The 20,907-nt window shown below is 32.4% G+C and overlaps 3 protein-coding genes and 1 non-coding gene across 8 annotated transcripts; 2 read left to right on the top strand and 2 right to left on the bottom strand.

The window, feature by feature from the left end:
• Nucleotides 1-1,286: 1,286 nt before the first annotated feature.
• Nucleotides 1,287-4,157, bottom strand: LOC140172879 (serine/arginine-rich splicing factor RS31-like). 2 transcript variants are annotated; one of them, XM_025775962.3, is made up of 6 exons: nt 3,948-4,157; nt 3,613-3,732; nt 2,432-2,544; nt 2,087-2,310; nt 1,732-1,977; nt 1,287-1,630 (listed from the first exon to the last, which is right to left on the bottom strand). In XM_025775962.3, exons 2-6 carry the CDS (start codon nt 3,716-3,718, stop codon nt 1,600-1,602), a joined length of 720 nt encoding a protein of 239 aa, XP_025631747.1. In that variant the 5' UTR covers nt 3,719-3,732; nt 3,948-4,157; the 3' UTR covers nt 1,287-1,599. The 2 variants fall into 2 exon arrangements, with proteins under 2 accessions (XP_025631747.1, XP_072064682.1); XM_072208581.1 differs by having other exon boundaries at nt 3,880-4,131.
• A 2,226-nt stretch (nt 4,158-6,383) lies between these two features.
• Nucleotides 6,384-11,295, top strand: LOC112726535 (calcium-transporting ATPase, endoplasmic reticulum-type). 4 transcript variants are annotated; one of them, XM_025775953.3, is made up of 8 exons: nt 6,384-6,595; nt 7,091-8,585; nt 8,682-8,803; nt 8,881-9,159; nt 9,305-9,688; nt 9,767-9,876; nt 9,960-10,188; nt 10,602-11,295. In XM_025775953.3, exons 2-8 carry the CDS (start codon nt 7,115-7,117, stop codon nt 11,160-11,162), a joined length of 3,156 nt encoding a protein of 1,051 aa, XP_025631738.1. In that variant the 5' UTR covers nt 6,384-6,595; nt 7,091-7,114; the 3' UTR covers nt 11,163-11,295. The 4 variants fall into 4 exon arrangements, with proteins under 4 accessions (XP_025631738.1, XP_025631739.1, XP_025631740.1 ...); XM_025775954.2 differs by having other exon boundaries at nt 6,445-6,746; XM_025775955.3 differs by having other exon boundaries at nt 6,445-6,648.
• Nucleotides 11,296-11,711: 416 nt separating this feature from the next.
• Nucleotides 11,712-11,784, bottom strand: TRNAE-CUC (transfer RNA glutamic acid (anticodon CUC)). Its single transcript has one exon. It is a non-coding gene; the product is annotated as a tRNA-Glu (tRNA).
• A 2,620-nt stretch (nt 11,785-14,404) lies between these two features.
• LOC112726538 (ras-related protein RABA3) lies at nt 14,405-16,150 on the top strand. The gene is made up of 2 exons (XM_025775957.3): nt 14,405-14,808; nt 15,597-16,150. Exons 1-2 carry the CDS (start codon nt 14,525-14,527, stop codon nt 16,072-16,074), a joined length of 762 nt encoding a protein of 253 aa, XP_025631742.1. The 5' UTR covers nt 14,405-14,524; the 3' UTR covers nt 16,075-16,150.
• Nucleotides 16,151-20,907: the final 4,757 nt, after the last annotated feature.

Genomic DNA, 20,907 nt, shown 5'->3' on the forward strand with positions numbered 1-20,907 from the left:
AAGTTAAAATGGCGCCAAGGTTACCGTCAGATTTCAACCGACGGTAATAACAAATAAAAATAGCAATTCTAGAATTACCGTCGAAAAAAATTCCGGCGGCAATAAGTATCGGATTACTAAAATCCGGCGGTAAACAGTTATTGGCGATGTTTATACCGTCAGATTTGTTTCGTGAGTAATAATTCTACCGTTGGATTTTTTAAGAATTTCACTGGTAAATCAGACGATTTTAAAGGTTTTTTGTAATGTTTGTATAATTTTGTTGTTAGTTCTTGTGTGTTATGTTTTTTATTGTTATTTTTTTATAACTTGAATTATTTGATCACAGTAGAAACAAAGAAACATCGAAAGATGAATAAAAGAAACAAAGAAACATCGGATAATGTCCAAAATTTCAATCCGATCTGCACTAAAATCATTGGATCGGATCGGATCCAATGTTCACAGTTTTTAAGCTTGGATCGGATATCGGATATATCCGCAAAATACAAATATATTTTTAAAAATTTATTTTTATTAAAAAAATATCAATAAAATTAATTTTTTCTATTCTTTTAAATATGTTTACTCTTAAAATAACATTAAACATACTTTTTTTAAATAACAAATTAAGATAATACAACATATATGATAATTATTAATTAAAATAAAACATAAAAAGATTATTTACTTGTTTATTTCTTTATTTTTGCGGATATGCAGATACCTACACAAAATTTGCAATCCAATTCTATTAGTGTGCGGATCGGATCCATATCCGCAATTTTCGGATCGGATTCGAATAAACACGTCGGATATGCGGATAGGATCCAATCTACCTCTAAGTATAAATGAGATGACAAATGTTATCCGAAGAGTAGCAAAAAAAAAAAAAGTTTTGGTAAAACTAGAAGGATTAGATTAAGAGGCAAGGAGTCATGGTGGAAAATCCGAAAGGGATCAACTAAGTGTATTTTTTCCAATCTCGATGACATAAATAGTACAATTGTGAAGTTAGGAACTAAATCGGTGCATTTCATGAATCTCAAGAACTATTTTGGAGTTTAACTAGTAAAATTTAATATAGATAATCTTTATTATATGTTGTAATTAATAATTAGATAGATAAAATATATATCTTCATTATTTCAATGGTAAGGATCATATACAGTTTGGTACTTTAAGAAATACTACTTAAAAAGAAAACCATGAAATCTCTTATGAGTTCCTGGAATTAGTAACACCCAACAACTTGAAATGAAAAAAGGCAGCTTATCCAATAATCAAAGCAATTAGAAAGTTCCAAATTTGGTGGTAAATGGTGACTCAGATAATAGCACGAGGGTAGAAAGATATTGATTCTCAGTAGTACTGTAGTAGCAGATAAATAACATGTCACTGCAAATATATGCATTCATAATAATTCCTATAACCACAATTGGCATGGACTTACAACAAAGCTATTTGCAAAGCCAAACCAAATCAAACTAAAAACTGTGGGAAGTACCCTTTACTACACATGTATCATCCCATTCGTTACTCTAACAACCAGAAAGTTAAAAAAAAGGTGCCACTCGCGCCTGCTTCTTTTACCACAGAAAACCGGGACCGAGACCTAGCCTAAGTCCTTGACCTTCGAACTGGTGAACGGCTGTAGATACCAAAAAAAAAAAGAAGCAGCTGCTTAAGCTATAAAATAAAATTAAATCATGCAATGGCCAGTGATAAATATAGCATGCACGGTTATTATACCTGCGGTATCTGCCATAATCTGGGCTCCTCTGCCTGCCGTAATCGGGACTCCTACGCCTGTCTGGTCCATTATATCTATCATACACAGGGCTGCGTGGATGACCGTAGTCAGGACTTGGCCGCCTGCGATAGGCCGGACTCGGTGATCTGTCATAACCACCTCGTCTCGGACTGTCATAATTGTCACCCCTATCACCATCATCCCTCAGTGCATACTCCACAGACACCACCCTGTCCAGTATCTTACTGGAAACAAAATGAGACCAGAAATTCATTATCTATACATAGCATTAGCAAAAGAAACCAGCAAATTCTTACCAATAGATATCGCAATATCACAATTCACAACACTGACCTCATATTCGTACACTCAAGAGCTTTCGTAGCATCTTCTTGTGTTTCAAACTGCACGAATGCAAAGTTCCTACGAATTCGGACATGAAGAACCTTCCCATAAGGTTCAAAGTGCTTTTCTATATCACGAACTCTAGTACGAATTGGGTCAAAGTTGATCACAAATAGGGTTTTTGTGGGCTTCTGGTTTGCCCTTGAGCCATCACGATGACGCCCACGTTCACCCTGTAATGGTAAAACAAACAGACAACACAGATTACATAGGACATTGTTTTAGTCTGACAAAATGACAATCTCATCAAGAAGTAAATACAACCAAACATGGTAAAAAAATATAGTACCATACCCTAGCCCATTCAACAGAAAGCCTTCGCTTTTCATAGCCAAACGGAAAATTGTCAAGTGCACGAATTGCTTCTTCAGCATCACGCTCATCCTCATAATAGACAAAAGCAAAACCTGCAACGGAACTAGTATTAGAGACATAAATAACTATGAAATGCATCAAGCATGTTATCCCTCACCAGAAGTACATCAGCCAAATCAGGAAATCATTTTTCCCTGTCAGGAACAAAGAAATACAACACCTGAAAATATGAGTGGGGGTCTGATGGACAAGAAGCTGTAGAGAGGCGTGGAATGATGGACAAAATCATGATTGCAATTATAAGGTTTAAATCCAAAATTCAGATCTGATATTGTGACTGCCAAGCATGCTTCTCCATTCAGACAGCACAAGTGAATTCAGAAATAGTACATTGATCCCCTATATGCATTGAAGCTAGGCATGGCTTAATAAATTGATTGATTGATTGATTGATGGTTCCCCTATGAACATTCTGATGGATGTCAAGTGTTGGGTGATGAGGTAAGTGAGTGTTGAATAATCAGGTATGAAAATGCAGAGAGCAAGCAAGCAAGAAGGTTCGCTTCCAAAAAGGAAAATTGCAGAGGTTGGCGAGCCAAAAGATAGAACCTCAACGTATTTTTCCTTAGAGAAAGTTCCTGCGTCAAAACAAACACTTAAAAATCCAGAGGATTTCCCTAAAGACATTGCACAATTTTGGTGATTTGTTTCATATATTTTCCAACCGGTTATCCGAACTAGGCAATTCAAGCCACAAAAACTACCCATATGTCTGCGCCACATCCAAAATATCGCCGTCGCAATATCTTAGGTTTCAGTGGCCTGTTTAGATCAAACATCAATCATATTTTTACAAAATGTGGTTTCTTGTGAGTGACAAACCCACTTCACAGCTCACTAATGAAAGTTACTATTAAAAAATCTTCATCATTCACATTCCCTAGTCGACACAAGCAATAACCACCTATGAAATTGATCATTCAGAATGCCGCATTAAAAGATATACAAATAAATGAAAAATTGCATTTGAGCTAAACAAAATTGCAATTTGAAAGACACTAGAGCTAATACATTCAAAAAATTAAAACGTGCACTTGAGCCATTCATAACCAATCAGCAAAACTTTTTAGCACATTACAGAATTAATAAATTTTTTTTACCAGATTTCATGTCAACGCGGTCAATTCTTCCATACTTTGAGAACAATCGCTCCAGCTCCGATTGTCGTGTATCATACTCCAAATTCCCAGCAAAAACAGGCCTCATCTTCTTCTCTTAACCTTCATTAAACAGAACAACTCAAAATCAACCCAACAATTAACTAACAAAAAAAAAAAAAAAAGAAAACCTAGAAACAGATAAACTAAAGAACAGAGAAATATCCAAATATCCCGAAACTTAAGAACCCTCATCGCATGGATTTTCACCTCTGCAATATTCACAAACCCTAAAATGTGAAGGTCGGAGGAAAAGGTCGGAGGAGAAAAAAGCGTACCCGAAAATGGGGAAAAGCTTGGAATTTTTGGTGTGCGCCTTTTTCAGCTTAGTTTGGAATAAACCAATTATCCCAACGGCCAAGACTACGATGGTAGAATTGAAGTCCTGTGAGGTTTTGATTTTACTTAAAAACCGAAATTCCAAAATTCAGGAAACCCTAAAATTCTTCTACAGTTTGGCCCAATTTGAGCCCAAAGGATATGTTTACTCTTTAGATGGGCTCTCCCACTTAGGTTTTCAATGAAACAAAAACAAAAGTTTTCAATATTTTTTAAAATTTAATTTTAATATATTTACTCTTGAAAATGGTTACATTGACAAGTTTTACTAAATGATGATTTTTCACCGTTAACTTCACATAAAGATATTACATGTGAGTTTCTACCTTTATTATATTTACATTAAACATATTTAACATGTATTTAAAGATAAGATAACAGTCTGGAACTATTTTTACTTCTTAACTATCTTTTAAAATTATATGAAGTGGAACCTCCTTCTAAAAAATAAGATAACTTAACAAAACCTATAAAAGAGAGTCTTATCACTCTTCTAAGTATAATCATTCTACTCTATACACTTATATTTTACCTTTTTTAGTTCTCTAATTTAGATGTCGAAATGCGTTTACAGGTACCGTCCCTCCCAAAGATCTATCCTGCGAAACTAACGAGTACCATATTCATCTTTATCTAAATAAGCACTTTTTGAATTTTCATTCAAGTATCATCTTGAACAAATTTTAATATAAAATTTAGTCATTACAAATGAAATTTATTTTTAGGATCAAAATAAATTATAAGTTTAACATAAATTTATTGGCTTATGATTATTAATATTATAATTATGTTATTTTTATTATTTAGGAAAAATAAAAAAGAGTCTATGTGCAAGCGTTTTTTTCCACGCTTACCCACCACTCTATCAGTAGTACATATATGAAATGTTTACTAATTTTACATGGGTGTTTTCCATGTAATTTCTAATAATGACTATTAAAAAACAATATCCCTTTGCTTTCATCCTAATAAAAGTCAAAAGGAAAAAAATAAAAAATAAAAAAGATTCTTTCATTTGAAATTAGAAATTACCAAACTCAAGTTGACTAAGGGAATTGAAGCTGGTCCAGCTTGTGTAGTGCAAAGTACAAAAACAGACCTGGTAGCTTTAGATAATGGAAAAGGGGAAGAAGTTACATGGAAGTTTCCATATCTAAGAAAATTGACACATTTCAAATATAATAATGTGGCTTAGTATCTGAGCATGATATGATTTAAACTTATTTAATGGAAATAAAACATATCTAAGAAATAAAATAAAGAGAAATTAAAATAGTTAATTCTTTTTTCCTTTTTATAAAGTCATGGGGGGACCATTTGGCTTATAAATGAAAGACATGTGTATTTTTGGTCAAAAGCTGTTATGAAAGAGACCAACCTAAAAAGAGTTTATATGACCAATAATATATATTGAATTTTTTATTTTATTTTATTTTATTTATTTTAAAGGATCCAAATTGTACTATGATTGACTCTAACAAGAGCTTTATGTTAACACTACAAATAAATTTTCAAACTAGAAACCAGTCTTCTATAGTCCTAAATGTTTAATCTTAATCTCAAACAAAGACAATCCTATTTTGGCACTGATTTTACTTTTTTGTTTTTTGCATTATTAATACCTGCAGCCACCATGCACCAACTTTGTTCCATTTATTAAATTCTTATATTATTTTTATTTGTTATTTTTTTAAATTATTACACTCATCTTTTTTTTTAACAAAAATATTTAGAGATTCTGATTATTTTATTTTATTTTAAAATTTAAAATCAGTTTAATAATTAGTATAAATAAATAACATTATTTTCTCATATTAACAATAACCTTTCTCAAACACAATAATAAAAAAAAATTTATTTTTTCTTAATTTTATTATCACTCTTTATTCTCCTCAGTTTAACTTTTATTATTATTTTTTTTTTTTTACCAAAGATATGAGACTCGAACCCGCAACCTCTTAATTGAGTACGAGGAGACTATGCCATTTGAGCTATTACTCATTGACAACTTTTATTGTTTGTTTAATAGTATTCTTGTTGTAACGACAATTTGGTAGGTTTGATTTTGAACTTTCAATTATTACCATTAGTTTATTCATTTAATCTTTAATCGTTATTATTGCATCTTTGACAAATCTGAAAGCAATAGGTAGTAGAGAGAGCTGCAAGCTGTTTTTTTTTTTATTCTTTCATAATTTTATTAGATTGTGTTAATAATAATAAAAAATAGATATAATTCAACTATTAAATAAAATATTTTACACTATTTGCATCAAAATTAACCTAAAAAAAAAAACTCAAATATCATCCAGCAAAAGGTCAAAAGCATAGTGGGTGGTGCAGTTTTGTTCCAACTTCCAACTCACGCGTCCCATAATCCCATTAACTCCTCTTTAGAAAACTTCTAAAAAGTAACTGTCTCCACTTTGAACATTTGTTATCATTACAAAAGAAGAAGTAAGATTTGAAAAAGCATCAGAACCACATTCTAAATTCTCATTCACTCCCAACCAAACCCAACATGACATAACAACACAACACATTCTTGCATTCTTTTTCAAACACAATATTTATACTACTAACAAATGTAAGTATTAGTCTTGGTCTTCAGTCTTCACAGTTGCATTTCTTGCAGAAAAGGTTTCCTCCTAACTGTTGGAAAATTCCAATTCATGGGCTTTAACTTTGCTTTCTTTCCAAGCTAACAGAATTTTGAACTTCGTCCCTTTCTTATATTGGTACAAATTTTGTTCCTTTCACATAAATTAGACAACCCTTTATGTTGTTTTGTATGAGTTTGTCTGTCAGTGGTTGAGGTATGTAGTAATTATTTTCCTTGATGCCCTTTTAGTTGTATATATTTTTTATGAATGATGTAAGATTAAGATAATGTTCTTGTCCGTTTTTGGGTCTTGAAGAGCTATAAATTTTTGCATTTAATAACTTTGTGAACTATAATCCATCCTGAAAGTACAGAAAATCTTTGATTCTGTTAAATGTTTTTGTCCAATTTAACATTGCATTTGATCTGTTCACCGAAATGTTTGTGTGAAAGTAATTCGAATGCCTTTTTATTTTTCAGTGTTGAGTTCTAGCTAACTTGTCCATGGAAGTTCCAATGGAGGAGAAACCATTTCCAGCATGGTCATGGTCTGTTGAGGAGTGTTTGAAAGAGTATGGAGTGAAACTCGAAAGGGGTCTGAGCACTTTCGAGGTTCAGAGGAGGCGCGAAAAGTATGGTTGGAATGAGTTAGCAAAGGAGAAAGGGAAGCCATTATGGCAATTGGTATTAGAACAATTTGATGACTTGCTGGTAAAGATACTTTTGATTGCAGCATTCATTTCATTTATCTTAGCTTACTTTCATGGAGGCGAAACGGGGGAATCTGGATTCGAAGCTTATGTGGAACCACTTGTAATCATTTTGATTCTAGTCCTTAATGCCATTGTTGGAGTTTGGCAAGAGAATAATGCTGAAAAGGCTCTTGAAGCTCTTAAGGAGTTGCAATGTGAATCTGGAAAGGTGTTAAGGGATGGAAATTTTGTGCCGGATTTGCCTGCAAGAGAGCTAGTTCCCGGTGATATTGTGGAGTTGCGCGTCGGAGATAAAGTCCCTGCTGACATGAGAGTTGCAGCCTTGAAAACTTCAACTTTGCGAGCCGAGCAAAGCTCGCTAACCGGAGAAGCAATGCCAGTTCTCAAAGGAACAAGTCCTGTTTTCTTGGATGATTGTGAGTTGCAGGCCAAGGAGAATATGGTCTTTGCAGGAACCACAGTTGTCAATGGGAGTTGTGTTTGTATTGTTATCACCACTGGAATGAACACCGAAATTGGGAAGATACAGAAGCAGATACATGAGGCTTCTCTGGAGGAAAGTGACACTCCTTTGAAGAAGAAATTAGATGAATTTGGTAATAGGCTCACCACTGCAATTGGTATAGTTTGTCTTGTTGTTTGGATCATAAACTACAAGAATTTCCTTTCTTGGGATGTTGTTGATGGATTTCCCTCAAACATCAAATTTTCCTTCCAGAAGTGCACATACTATTTCAAAATCGCCGTTGCACTCGCAGTGGCTGCAATACCAGAAGGTCTGCCTGCTGTTATCACAACTTGTTTAGCACTTGGTACAAGGAAAATGGCACAAAAGAATGCAATTGTTAGAAAGCTTCCAAGTGTAGAAACTTTGGGATGTACTACTGTGATTTGCTCGGATAAAACTGGTACTCTTACGACGAATCAAATGTCTGTGACAGAGTTCTTTACTTTAGGAGGGAGAACCAATGCTTCTCGAGTCATTCGCGTGGAAGGCACAACTTATGATCCAAGGGATGGGGGAATTATTGACTGGACTTGCTTTAACATGGATGCCAACCTTCAAGCCATGGCTGAAATATGTGCAGTTTGTAATGATGCTGGAATTTATTTCGATGGGCGCCTTTTTCGCGCCACAGGGTTGCCTACTGAAGCAGCACTAAAAGTCTTGGTTGAAAAGATGGGAGTTCCAGATACAAAGTCAAAAAACAAGATTACTAATTCACAAAACATGGTTGAATCCAACAGTACTGTGAAGTTGGGTACGGAAAATGGACCAATTAATGAAAAAATAAATAAATTGCCAAAGTACAACTCTCCTAGGAATAACAATGTACTTTTTAATTCTTATTGTACAGGTTGTTGTGACTGGTGGAATAGAAGATCCAAGAGGGTAGCAACATTGGAGTTTGATCGCGTTCGGAAGTCAATGAGTGTCATTGTTCGCGAACCGGATGGTGAAAATAGGCTTCTTGTAAAGGTGATTTGTTGGTTATTCTGCTGCATAATTAAGATACATGATTTGGACCTTTAAGTTCTAAAATAGTTGAATCACAGGGTGCTGTTGAGAGTTTACTGGAGAGAAGCTCACATGTGCAACTAGCTGATGGATCTCTGGTTCCGATAGATGAGCAATGCAGGGAATTGCTTCTACATAGACTCATGGAGATGAGTTCGAAGGGATTGCGCTGCTTGGGATTTGCGTATAAGGATCAGTTAGGAGAGTTTTCGGACTACTATGCAGATACTCATCCTTCTCATAACAAATTGCTTGATCCAGCATGCTACTCAGCCATTGAAAGTGATCTAGTTTTTGTTGGTGTTGTTGGTCTAAGAGTAAGTTTGCTGAATATCTTTAATTATACCAATTAATCGATCAATCAATCTTCATTTTGTTATTCTCTATAGAAAAAGTTTTACACTGTCATCCAATCAGGTATTTGCTTAATATCTTTAAGACTATTTTGGTATTCTTGATTAGGACCCTCCACGCGAGGAAGTTCATAAAGCAATTGAGGATTGTAAGGAAGCTGGGATAAGAGTTATGGTGATAACTGGTGATAACAAGTCAACAGCAGAGGCTATTTGCAGAGAAATCAGTTTGTTCTCCAAAGATGAGGACCTTAAAGGACAAAGCCTAACAGGTAAAGAATTCATGTCTCTTCCTCCTTCAGAACAAGTTAAGATGCTGCTGAGACCTGGAGGCAAGGTCTTTTCGCGAGCCGAGCCAAGACACAAGCAAGAAATTGTGAGGTTGCTGAAGGACATGGGGGAGATAGTTGCAATGACCGGAGATGGAGTGAACGATGCGCCAGCACTCAAGCTTGCTGATATTGGCATTGCCATGGGAATAACTGGGACAGAGGTATAACATAACAGAGTTTTCAACTGTTTTATTCTCATTTTGATATGATGATTTCTAACATTGTCTGAAATATTGAAGGTTGCTAAAGAAGCTTCAGATATGGTGCTAGCAGATGACAATTTTAGTACAATTGTCACGGCCGTAGCAGAAGGTCGCGCAATTTACAATAACATGAAATCATTCATCAGGTATGTTTTATTGAATTTGTTTACTTCTGGTTTTGGTTGATCTACACAAGAAGTCCTTACTAAAATTTATTCAACATTAACAGGTACATGATATCATCAAATGTTGGAGAAGTTATTTCAATATTCTTGACTGCTGCTCTTGGGATCCCAGAATGCATGATACCAGTGCAGCTCCTGTGGGTGAACTTGGTCACTGATGGTCCACCTGCCACAGCTCTTGGTTTCAACCCTGCTGATGTTGATATCATGCGCAAGCCGCCTCGGAAAAGCAATGATTCTCTCATAAGTTCTTGGGTTCTTGTCCGCTATCTTGTAAGTTTCTCAGTTCCCTTCATTTTAGGCTATGTTTTGGCACGCTTGATTGAATTAGGCCTGATAGAATAAACTGATATGGATTTGTAATAAAATCACTTCTCTTAAAAGTTTAAACTGATAATAGGAGGTATATGAATGATTATATTTCTAAACTGATAAGTTATATTCTTTTGCGTTGTTGCTTTATGCGGAAATTTTTTTCTTTTGGGGTTTAATAAGGATCGAGCTCTAGATTTTTCAGTCATAGAAGTTCTGATAAGTGTTATAAAACCACTTCCCAAAAGTTTAAGCTAATAGGACTAAAATTATGCATAACAAATATGACATACAAACTTATTGAAGTCTTATGATCAAGTCTCATAAATTCATCAATTTGATTTTGAAGAATAATTCTACAATGCTTATTGCAGGTTATTGGCTCTTATGTGGGAATTGCTACAGTTGGAATTTTTGTCTTGTGGTACACTCAAGCTTCTTTTCTAGGCATCAATCTTGTTGGTGATGGCCATACAATCATAGAACTCTCCCAGCTTCTCAACTGGGGAGAGTGCCATTCGTGGCCTAACTTCACGGCCACGCCATTCACAGTCAGTGGCGGCCGAGCAATAACATTCTCAAATCCATGTGACTACTTCTCTGTTGGTAAAGTGAAGGCTATGACTCTGTCCCTCTCTGTATTGGTTGCAATTGAGATGTTCAATTCCCTAAATGCCCTCTCAGAAGAGAATAGCTTGAGAAAGATTCCACCTTGGAGGAACCCTTGGCTTATGGTAGCAATGTCAATATCATTTGGACTCCATTGCCTCATACTCTATACTCCATTCCTTGCTAATGTGTTTGGTGTTGTTCCACTTAGCTTGAATGAGTGGTTTTTGGTGATTCTTATATCAGCACCTGTTATTCTCATTGATGAGATTCTTAAATTGGTGGCTAGGAATCAAAGGAAGGTGAAAAAGGAGAAAGTAGCATGATCAAGCCAAATTCTTTGATAGATTTTTATTCTTTTGTCTTTTAGGAAAGTTATTACAGTTCATTAATTTATGTAAAGGAATTTGTCACTTTAAATGTTCATCATACAAAGTTTATCTTAGGCATCTTGTTCAATACCCCTCCATTTTTTTACTACCTGATGAAACAAAAGTTACCAATAAAAGAACCAATAAAAAAGAATCTTAGTATCTGGACTATGATTCATGATTTGTAACAAATTAACAATGATATAAGGAATTGTATTCAAAATATGGTTTAACTTAATTATGATGGAAGCTTAAGGCCTTAAACCGTCTTCAAAAAGTAACACATTTCATGACACTTGAACAAAGTTCAATCTAATATTTGTTTATTTATACTTAGTGAGTAATTATAAACCAATTATGCCAGTACTTTCGCCTTGATCACATTAAGGTTGTCGAAAAAATTTCATCAACAGTTACAAACATTCCGTCGAACACCTGGCGTGCCATCTACAGGTTCAGCGGAACTGAAAGTTCAGAAAAACAAGAGTCAAATACAAAAATATATTCCGTTGCCGGGACTTGAACCCGGGTCTTTCGGGTGAGAGCCGAATATCCTGACCAACTAGACTACAACGGATTGATGTTCATGTCGTAATTATTTATTTTGAAAACATTGTATAATAATTTATTTTTGGGACACATGTCTATGATTAGATAAAAAGGACCAGCCCAAATCTTTTAATGTTAAAAAAATATGAAGTTGGGGGAAAAAAAAGCAATAAGACAAAAGTGTGGGGCTAACAGATCCAATCCATTTAGAAAATAACAATAGCTTGATTGAACAACTTAGTTGCACAGTTCCAAAAAAAAAAAAAAAAAAAATACAACTTAGTTATACCCAAGGCTTTGATCTAATGATTATCATGTATGTTTCGTAACAAGTGCATACCAGTTCAAAATTTGGTTAGATTAAGTAGTGGATGGAACCTTAAGTATTGTGTATGTGAATGTAGTGTAGATAAATTTGTAATGTCTGGAATTGAAGGCTGTTCAATTCAATTGACAAAAACAAAAATAACTTGATTTAAGATAACTAAGTTGAGTTAGTCTAAGATTTGCTTACTAATTTATTTAAATAATTATCGAAAATTTAAATTTTATCTTGTGCATACAATTATTGTTTGATAAAAAATAAAGAGTTGGTTTGAGTTTAAAAGAAAATCCCTCCCATAAGCAAAGCTTAATCGCAAAACAAATAATATATTCCAACGAGTGTCAATCATCCCACGACGCCCCTAAATTGCACAAAAACTTCAAAAAGCCAGATGTTGGGTATAAATTAAATGATGCCACACAACATCTATATGTGTGGATTTTTTTTTCTTTCAATTTATACCATACAATCTCTCTAATATTATGTTAGCTATTACCTTATAGAGATATAGGCCAATACACAAATATAAAATAAAATACACCAAACTAACTTGGTTTGGTTGAGCAGTCAGCTAATTTATCCATTTAAATACGTATTATAAATTTAAATTCCATTTTATATATAAAGTAATTCATTGACTAACAACAAATTCTTAAATAGAATTCATATTGGAACTAGAGAACATTGTGAACGACTAAAAAAAAATACAATATACATCACTTATTTTTGTTAGTGCAATAAATTACTACAAATTTATATGATTTGGATCAAATTTTTTAAAAATAAAAAATTGATAAAATAAAAAATAAAAGTCTAATATTTTTTAATAAAAAAAATATAAAATTCATATATGATAAAAGTTGAAAATCAATTATAATTAAACTTTTTTTTTCCTTTTTTAATCTAGCATTTTTTTCATATGATGCTATAAGTACTATATTCTTTGTATTAATTGTTTATGATATATAAGTACATTCAATAACCAACATTGCATTACTCGAGTGATAAGTAATAAAGTTGTCTTAATAACATAATTTGAATACTGCTGATAAATATAAAAGAAACTAATCTTTTAATTATTTTATTGTTCTTTTAAATATACATTAAAAGTTAAAACAGACAAAGAATTATTAGGGTTCACTATATTTCCATTTATTTCACCTTGAGGGGGGAAATAACAATGCAAGAACACAACAATATAATATGATGTTCAAAGAAAGTACTTGATTAATCTTTAGCATTTTGATGCATGAGCTGGTTCATCAATGTCCAAGGCCACACCCTAATAAAACATTCAAGGAAAATTCTTAAATGATTAGACTATTAAAGCATAGCATTTGCAAGATATAAACAATGATATTAATTAGGGGAAAGCAAAAGAGAAAAAAAAAAAAAAAAGGGAAAAAAAGGTGGTAAAATTGGTGGAAAAGGAAAAGTAATTATCTCCATCCATGCATTAAGCCTTAAATTAAGGAAAAGAAAAAGAGTGATATGAAACTAGACAGCTCAACCATATTCAACAAATGAAGATTCATAGTTCTATAACATGAGACATAATAATTAATAAACATCACCACCATAACCAAGGTAAAGAAAATTGAGATTTTATGTAAAATAAAAAAAATAAATTAAGTACATAAAATATAAAATTTTAATAAAATTTAAATCATAAAATCGTTAAACATAATAATACAAATTTTATAAAATCGATTGACTCTTTTAAAAACATCGCCATAACTACTTTTTAGAAAATTTTGATCAATTCCTACTTATGGTTTCCCTTTTTTGCCTAAAAAGAATTCAACCATTTACTGAAGTACTATAATACATCAGCAACAGAAAACCATCAATGTTCAAGGCAATAGAGTCCAATAATAGTTCCAAATAATATTAAAATTGTGAGACAAAAGCTGGCCCACATTTCATTGCCTATTCTTTGGTTTAGTTTTCTTTTAATATTGTTAAACTAAAAATAATAAAAAATAATTATTTACAAAACAAAATTTTAAATAAGGATTATTTTAAAAATTATATTTTGTGGGAATTAATTTTACAATAAAATGGAAGAACAAATATTTATTAGCACCTCACTACATGTTCTACCAAAAAATATATTAATTAAATATTCTACCTTCAGCATAAAATTAATTCATTATAAAAATATTATGCGTATACTAAAAATCAATCACTCTCACAAATTAAAATTCAATTTCCTGAATAATTTTTACTTCACATATCATTATGATATTGTTTTATTTAATAATAATTTCACACTAGTGATTCAACAACTACCTTATCTTGCTCTTTCTTTTTTCCCCACCAAGACCAAAAACTTTAGAATCAAAGTTGCATTTAAATGCTCTACACTAGGACCAATTAAAGACTTAGACCAACAAACACATAGTTATTACCTTTTTATTTCAAGCTTCTTAGTGTTCTTGACATGAAAATGAATGGTGTTGAGGCTGAAAAAAAACAATATAATGAGAGTGAGAAAATAATAGGGTATTATGATGATGATGTGAATGAGAAAATAGATTATGTGTTTAAGGTTGTGGTGATTGGAGATTCATCAGTGGGAAAGACTCAAATGCTCTCAAGGTTTGCAAAGAATGAGTTTTGCTTTGACTCTAAGTCAACCATTGGTGTTGAGTTCCAAACTAGGACTCTCACCATTAATGGCAAAGTCATCAAGGCTCAGATCTGGGATACTGCTGGCCAAGAAAGGTTCATTCATGTTTTTTTTTTCCTTTCTTTTTTTAGTTAAATCCTTAAATAAAATAGTATAACTAAACAATCTCACTACGTTACCAACAGAATTTCTGCCAACTTCTGCCAGCTCTTATTTATAACTGTGTTTAATGAAAGTGTCTTTGTGGATGTGTCTAATAAAAATGTATTTTTTATGATTGTGTTTAATAGAAGTGTCTTTATAGATATATTTTATGGATGTGTCTCTTTATATATGTGTTTAAAATATAATAACTAATTATTATTGGCAATAAGTTCACAGATAATATGTTGGTACCCTATACTTTTTCATGACTAAAATATTACTTCTACTCAGACATTTTATATTAATAGTGGAATTGACCTTTTTATATAAATAATGATACATATTTGTTTGAGCAATAATGTTATATACTTATATGACTAATAAATGTTTATTATTTTTAATCAACATTCGATCAATAAAAAAAATTTCTAGTTGGTCAAATGTTGTTCAAAATGATAAATTTTATTGATTAGGTAACATTACTCTTAATATAATGTAAAGTGTAATTTTTGTTGATCTTTTATGAGACTAAGTGATATTACATAAACACAACATGTCATGAATTGCTACACTCAAATTAAACTGACCTCTTTATAAGTCTAAGGTGATCAATTTTATAAATATAAAAAAAAAGTGAGTACCATATTTTATAAAATGCAATTTTAATTTGTTCAGTGTTATATAACCGAAATTTCTGTAAATTATTAAATTGTAAATTGTATTGTTGATGATATATTAGGTACAGGGCAGTGACAAGTGCATATTACAGAGGAGCATTAGGGGCAATGTTGGTATATGACATAACAAAGAGAGAATCATTTGATCATGTTACAAGGTGGATTGAAGAACTAAGATCACATGCAGATAGCTCCATTGTGATCATGTTAATTGGTAACAAATGTGACCTTGTTGACCTAAGAATGGTGTCAACTGAAGATGCAATTGAATTTGCTGAAGAACAAGGCCTTTTCTTCTCTGAGACTTCAGCACTCAATGGTAACAATGTGGAAAGTGCTTTTCTTAAATTGCTTCAAGAGATTCATAATAGGGTTGTTTCTAAGAAGAAAAGTTTGGAATGTGGTAGTGGTGATGATGACATTATTGGTAATGGTGGTAATAATAGTAGCAACACACTTAAAGGATCTAAGATTGATGTAATTTTAGGTCATGAATTGGAAATTAGTGAGATGAAGAAGTTGTCTTCATGCTCATGTTGATCTTGGAAAAGGTTAATGTTGAAAGAAAAAAAATATTTGATGGTATTATATAATATTTAATTGTCCTTTTTATTGATATTTGTGTTCAGGGGAAAGGATTATTTTAGTCTTTAATATTTGGGACGAATTATAATTTAGTTTCTAACATTTTAAATAATTTCAGTTTCAAAAAGCTTTTAAACATTATATTTAATCCCAAAAAAATTTTAAATGGGTTCAATATTGTCCAATTATTAAATTTAATACAAACAATTCGCTTATTAAAGAGCCAATAGCTTTCAATTTCAATATGTAAGTAAGATCGATTCACCAATGATCATTAATATAAATTTTTTTTTCTTTAACTTTGAAGTGTTAGATGATTGATGGTTAGAATTTGAAATTTTGTACAAAAAAAATTGAGGAGAAGAAGTGTTACAACAAAATTTTGGTTATATTTTTCTAACACATGAAAGAATATATGATTTAATTAGTGTTGGTGGGTCCCCAACTAAGTGGGGCCTACAAATTAAAAAAGATAAAAGTAGCTAATAAGCCACCGTAAAAAGGGAGAGATTTAGAGAAAGAGAGTGTGTGTCAAGCTTCTTTCATTTTTTGAAAGAAAGAAACGAAATAGAGAACTTCGACTGAGAGAAGAAAAAAAATTGGAGAAAAAAGGCATGCTATTTTAATTTGATTGAACCAGTAAATTTATTCTATTTCTAATGAAATTTTATAATGTTATTTTTAGTATAGAGATGAATATTAGGATATAACTTATTACTTATATTGCCTTTTTTTTTTTGTCTGATTTGAGATACCCACTTTTGTAGAGGGTTTATATTGATTTCATCAATTTTGATAGATGTATTTTGTTGATTGTTGAGATGCACTAGTACCACTAAAAAGACTGATTGTGTACCCATTATGTTAATAGTAGAAAATTTTACTAGATTAGATTACGTGGATTTTTTGTTCCTCTTTTGGGGTTTTCCCACGATAAAATTCTGGTGTTTGATTATTTAACTTTTTCCATTATATTTGTTGTTTGGAGTATCTTTGGTATTGCGTATTTAATCGCACAAGTTGTGAAAAAATTATTTTTTTTAGTGCTTTTATTATTAGATAGATTCTTATTGAACCTCAGTTTTCCCAATAAAGTGGTATCTAGAGCTTTGGTTGTTTATTTCTGTGCTGATTAAATAGAGCTTTGGTTGTTTATTTCTCTTATAGTCACTTGGGAGTGTTCGACTGTAAGGATTTTGTTCACATTCCAAGAGATGAAAGGTCCAAACTTGATTGAAAGTCAAAGCAGTGTATTTTCATGGGTTATGGTTACGAAGACTTTTTGTTACAAATTATGGGATTCGTTGAGTAAAAAAATAATTAGAAGTCGAGATGTGATTTTTTTAAGACCAAACTATTGAAGTTTTTGAGAAGATAGATAAACCAACAATAACTGTTAGACGTTCTACTGATGATGAACTTGGTCCTTTCACTAGACCTCCTGTTGATGGGGAAGATGTACAAGTTGATAATGTCGGTGATGATTTGCATGATGAACCTATACCTCAATCTGAGGTGCCAGATGCAGAAGTTTCACCAGATGTTGAAATCTCCCCTAAACTACCAGTTAAGCCTGAATTGAGAAGATTACTAGAGAGCATCATTCTTCTCAGAGATACTCTCCTCATGAGTATGTGATGAACACTAAGACTGGAGAGCCAGAGCATTACCAGGAAGCTATGTCTGATGAGCATAAGAAAGATTGGTTGAAGGCCATACAAGAAGAAATGAAATCCTTGCATGAGAATCATATGTTTGAATTGTTAATGCTACCGAATGGTAAAAGAGCATTCAAGAATAAATGGGTGTTCAAATTAAAAACGAATGAAAATGTCTCACGGACAAGGTACAAAACTTGATTGGTTGTAAAAGGTTTTGAGTAAAAGAAAGGTATTGATTTTGAGGAAATTTTCTCTCCAGTTGTGAAGATGTCCTCTGTTCAAGTTGTACTTGGATTTGCTGCTAGCTTGAATTTAGAGGTTGAGAAACTTGATGTGAAGGCTGTATTCCTTCACGGTGACATAAATAAAGAAATTTATGTGTAGCAATCAGAGGGTTTCGAGGTTAAAAAAAAGGAGTATCTTGTATGCAAGTTGAAGAAGAACTTATATGGGTTGAAGCAAGTACCATGGCAGTGGTACTTGAAGTTTGATTCCTTCATGGAAGGTCATGTGTATAGTAAGACTTCTTCTTATCATTGTGTGTATGTTAAGAAATTCTCTAATGGTGACTTTATAATTTTCTTACTTTATGTTGATGACATGTTGATTGTTGGTCATGATACTAAGAAAATTGAAAGTCTTAAGAAAGACTTGAACAGATCCTTTGCTATGAAAAATTTAGGTCTTGCAAAAAAAATTCTTGGCATGAGTATCACTCGTGACAGGAAGAATGGAAAACTGTGGTTGTCACAGAAGAAGTATATTGAGAAGGCTTTAGAGAGGTTTAGTATGAGTAATTCCAAACCTATTAGTACTCCACTTGCTAGTTATTTTCAAGCTGAGTTCGCGGCAATATCCTACAAGTGAAAAAAAGATAGCAGAAATGAAGAAGATTCCGTATGCATATGCAGTTAGCAGTTTGATGTATGTTGTGATTTGGACCAGGACGGATATTGTTCATGCCGTTGAAGTTGTTAGTCAGTTTCTCTCTAATCCTGGCAAGGAACACTGGCAAGCAGTAAAGTGGATTCTTAGATACCTTAATAGCACTTTCAGAGTTTGTTTATGCTTTGGGAGTGTCCAACATGTGTTGGATAGTTACACAGATGCGGATATGGCTGGAGATCTTAATTCAAGAAAGTCTACTTCTGGTTATATGATGACTTTTGCAGGGAGAGCTGTGTCGTGACAATCTCGACTGCATAAATGTGTTGTTTTGTCTATTACAGAGCCATAATACATTGCTGTTGTTGAAGCTTCTAAGGAACTCTTGTGGATGAAGAAATTTCTACAAAAGTTAGACATCAATCAAGAGAAGTTTGCATTATTTTGTGACAATTAGAGTGCTATACATCTCAGCAAAAATCTGACATTTCATTCCAGATCGAAGCACATAGAGGTGAGGTATCATTGGATACGTCAAGCGGTTGAGATGAAATCATATGCACTTGAGAAGATCCATACTGATGATAACGGTTCAGATATGATGACTAAGATTTTACCTATAGTGAAGTTTGATTCCTGCAAAGAAAAGGCGGGTTTGGTGGAATAGCCTATCCCCACTTGAGTTGGTGAGGGAGAGATTTGTTGGTGGGTCCCAACTAAGTGGGGCCCACAAATTAAAAAAAAAAAAGAAAAGTTGCTAATAAGCCACAAGAGAGAGAGGGAGAGAGAGAGAAGAAGAAAATTGGAGAAAAATAGTATGCCATTTTAATTCGATTGAACTGGTAAATTTGTTCTATTTTTTTATAAAATTTTAGTATGTTATTTCTGATATAGAAATGAACATTAGGATATAACTTGTTACATGTATTGTATTTTTTTTTTTCTGATTTGAGATATCCACATTTGTGGAGGGTTTATGTTGATTCTATCAGTTTTAATGATGTATTTTGTTGATTGTTGAGATGTCCTAGTACCATTAGGAAGACTGATTGTGTACCCATTATTTTGATAGTAGATGATTTTGCTGGACTAGGTCCCGTGAATTTTTTGTCTCTCTTTTACGGGTTTTTCCACAATAAAATTCTGGTGTTTGATTATTTAATTTCTGCTATTATATTTGCTAATTGAAGTACCTTTGGTATTACTTATTTAATCGCACAGATTGTAAAAAAAAAAAATTTTTGTACTTCTATTGTTAGATAGGTTCTTATTGAATTTCAGATTTTCTAACAATTAGTAACGTTATTAACCTTCACGTCATTTATTCCGTTAATTATTAGTGCTAAATTTAATGATAGAACCACATTAAAATTATTTGAAATTTTTCGGGATAGAATTAGGATATTTGAAATGTTAGGATCAAATTAAGAGTTGAAAGTTAAAGATTAAAATAATACTTTATTTTTGTATTTATTTAAAAATTAATAAAATTTGAAGATAAAAAATGGTAAGGTATTTGAATAAAATAAAAATAAAGAAATTTGATGTGATACTCTTTTTTATTAAAGGAGCAATTGAATAGTTAATGCTATAAGTCTACTGAGTCAATTCATTCACTTCCCAGCACGTTCCAACTAGACATTTCGTGTATAGATAAATTTGTGATATACTCATATACACACATTTATTTTGAAGTTACCATGTATTTATTTAGGAATTGGATATTCTAATGTTTATCCAAGACAAGAATATGCAATACTATTCACTCAAAAAGAAAGAATATGCGGCTCTCGAGAAGAGTGTGAGTGACGAAACCATAACATATTAATTGGCCCCTAAGATATTATGGAAATAAATAAGAACGAAAAAGTAAAAATAAAAATAAAAGGGGTCACGATCATGTATATTACTTGCCACTTGTATGTGTTTACTTAAAGCCATTATCTTGGAGTTGATCTAGTTGGTTAAGTTAAGTACTTGACTCTTCAATCACTATTTATTTATTTATTTATTTTTAGGGTTCTGCTAATGTGTAGAAAGTCATTTGATTCTACACATATAGAATATACGTGTGATTATGTAGCCAATGTTCAGCATTTGGTCGTCATTCATTTTGACAGTTGTTCATCAAAAGTTGTAGCTTATTAAGCACAAAGTCCGTAACTTAGGAGTAACTACTTCACAGTGAGTAGTGTAGATTAGTATGATTTGGGGGTAATTTATCATAATAAATAGAGTTTTA

This window comes from Arachis hypogaea, chromosome 12 (assembly GCF_003086295.3).
Source record: "Arachis hypogaea cultivar Tifrunner chromosome 12, arahy.Tifrunner.gnm2.J5K5, whole genome shotgun sequence".
Classification (NCBI taxonomy): domain Eukaryota; kingdom Viridiplantae; phylum Streptophyta; class Magnoliopsida; order Fabales; family Fabaceae; genus Arachis; species Arachis hypogaea.

Coding starts and splice junctions, on each gene's coding strand:
- LOC140172879 (XM_025775962.3), bottom strand. CDS start 3,718: ATGAGGCCTGTTTTTGCTGGGAATTTGGAGTATGATACACGACAATCG. Junction 2,545..3,612: donor CCGCGTTGACATGAAATCTG/GTAAAAAAAATT, acceptor GTTCCGTTGCAG/GTTTTGCTTTTGTCTATTAT. Junction 2,311..2,431: donor TTTCTGTTGAATGGGCTAGG/GTATGGTACTAT, acceptor TTACCATTACAG/GGTGAACGTGGGCGTCATCG.
- LOC112726538 (XM_025775957.3), top strand. CDS start 14,525: ATGAAAATGAATGGTGTTGAGGCTGAAAAAAAACAATATAATGAGAGT. Junction 14,809..15,596: donor GATACTGCTGGCCAAGAAAG/GTTCATTCATGT, acceptor ATGATATATTAG/GTACAGGGCAGTGACAAGTG.
- LOC112726535 (XM_025775953.3), top strand. CDS start 7,115: ATGGAAGTTCCAATGGAGGAGAAACCATTTCCAGCATGGTCATGGTCT. Junction 8,804..8,880: donor AAAATAGGCTTCTTGTAAAG/GTGATTTGTTGG, acceptor GTTGAATCACAG/GGTGCTGTTGAGAGTTTACT. Junction 9,877..9,959: donor AACATGAAATCATTCATCAG/GTATGTTTTATT, acceptor CAACATTAACAG/GTACATGATATCATCAAATG.